Below are 2,500 nucleotides of genomic sequence, written 5' to 3' on the forward strand. Positions count from 1 at the left end.
TTCCCTATTTCTCCACCCCGGAAGCGTGGAAAGTAACAGTTGACAAATAGACGAGAGGAAAATGAAGGAAAAGATCTGGTGTTTATTTTGTCGACTGAAGAGACTCCAGAATATTACTGGTATATATGATTTAGAGACCAAAGACATGGACAGATGAAGGGGAATAAATATTTTTTTCATGGGCTACTTCATAAGAAAACAGCCACATGTTACATTCATCCATATTTGTATGCATATGCAGATATTTACATATACAAACGACACACAAACACACACATATACCCACACACATTCCGATACAGGTGTGTGTGTGTGTGTGTGTGTGTGTGTGTGTTTGTGTGTTTGTGTGTGTTTGTGTGTGTTTGTGTGTGTGTGTGGATATCTATATAAGCGGAAATATATATATGTATAAAAATGTGAGTGTTAATATATATATGTCTATGTATGTGTGCATGAGTGTGTATAATGAATTTTGTGTGTAACATATAAAATTTATATTGATAGATATGTAAATGCCTATATATGTATATATGTGTGTGTGTTGTGTGTGTATACATATATATGAGCATTTGTGTGTATATATGTATATCTGTGAACGTGAATATATATATATAAATGTGTGTGTGAACGTTTATATATATATATATATATATATATATATATATATATATATATATATATATATATATATATATATATATATATGTATATATATATATATATATATATATATATATATATATATATATATATATATATATATGCATATATATATATATATATATATATATATATATATATATATATATATATATATATATATGTATGTGCCCATGTAAAAAATATACAGACGCATACGCATATTGTGTCAGTGTATGTAATATCTATAATTATATATATATATCATAAAATATATGCAAATATTATATACATGCGCTGTATAATGTATATATATAATATACATATCCATGTGTGTATATATATACATATACATGTATATATATGTATGTATATATGTATGTATACATGTATATATGTATGTACATTTATGGATGTATATACATGTGTGTGTTTTATACATATACACATTATACAAATAATATACTTTATATATACATCCATATACATGTATGTATAAATATATATCCTTATATATGTGTGTGTGTGTATCCATATAAATATATATTTATTTGTTTATATATTTATTTACTTATATGATATACGTTTATTACATGAATATATATATATAAACGATTATATATAAAATACAAACATGTATATTATTTTTATATTTTATGTAGTTATATACATAATGCCCTACGTTTTTGTGTATCATATATATATATATATATATATATATGCACACATGTTTATATATATATATATATATATATATATATATATATATATATATATATATATATATATATATACATATACATATATATATATCCAACATGTGTACACTAATATTCCTATTCATATCTACGTATATAGTATATATAAATACAATATAAAATTATGTAATATAAACAGTTCATATAAAATAGACGTATACATGTATGTATGTATCTATGTATGCATATATGTATACACACACACACAAACACACACACAAATACACACACACAAATACAAACACACACAAACACACACACACAAATACACACACATACAAACACACACACACACGAACTCACACAGAAACACTCATGCACATACATTTACATTTATATACATTTATATACATTTATATCGACATGTAGAAAACAAAACGTAATATCAACAACGTTTCAAAATCTAAAGAAAATAATTAAAGTAAACAAATAGAAAGAAAAGAAGAATCTCACCATTTTTACAGACCAGCTGGTCTTGCCACATATCTTGCTATGGTACTTTCAAACTGTACAAAAACACTGTTGTTATTGTTGTTGTTATTGCTGTTGTTGCTATGTTCTCAGTTGGAACAATTTCTCTACTACTGCCTCCCATCCAAACATTTCTTTCACGTTAATTTAAATATTGGCACTACTAATACTAATATTAACGATTGTTGTTGTTGCTGTTGTTGTTGTTGTTATTATTATTATTATTATTATTATTATTATTATTATTATTATTATTCATTTGTATATATTTCCTGGATCATTTGGTTTTCGTATTTATAATTATTTTGTTGTTTAGTTTAAAAAATAAATTAAGGAAATACTCCAAGGCTTTTTTTGTTCGCTGCTGTATTATTTGCCTATATATTTATACATACATTTAATGAAGTATTTTTATACATCTAATTAATAACTATTTACAACAATAACAACTGCTACAACGGCAAGAAATATGAAAATTATACAATGTTGTTGTTATTGCTGATGCTGTTGTGGTATCGCCTTTGGAGCAAATACACGCTTCTTATTACAATTACCAATATTATAATTACTGTTATTATTGTGAGAATTATTGATGATTTTTGTTGTTGCTGTAACTGTTGTTGCTGTCGGTG

At 24.6% G+C, this 2,500-nt stretch overlaps 1 protein-coding gene across 7 annotated transcripts in view; it reads right to left on the bottom strand.

Moving 5' to 3' along the window:
- Window positions 1-2,500, bottom strand: part of LOC128249065 (homeobox protein six1b-like) — a 526,697-nt gene that overhangs the window by 523,781 nt on the left and 416 nt on the right. For all 7 annotated transcript variants that reach the window (XM_089359755.1, XM_089359754.1, XM_089359747.1 and 4 more), the window contains exon 1: window positions 1,851-2,500. This exon is cut by the window's right edge. In XM_089359755.1, coding sequence (XP_089215881.1) covers window positions 1,851-1,881 — 31 coding nt within the window. In that variant the 5' untranslated portion in view covers window positions 1,882-2,500. The remainder of the gene's footprint in view (window positions 1-1,850) is intronic.

The sequence above is a fragment of the Octopus bimaculoides genome, chromosome 11, assembly GCF_046866305.1.
Source record: "Octopus bimaculoides isolate indiv1 chromosome 11, ASM4686630v1, whole genome shotgun sequence".
Lineage (NCBI taxonomy): Eukaryota > Metazoa > Mollusca > Cephalopoda > Octopoda > Octopodidae > Octopus > Octopus bimaculoides.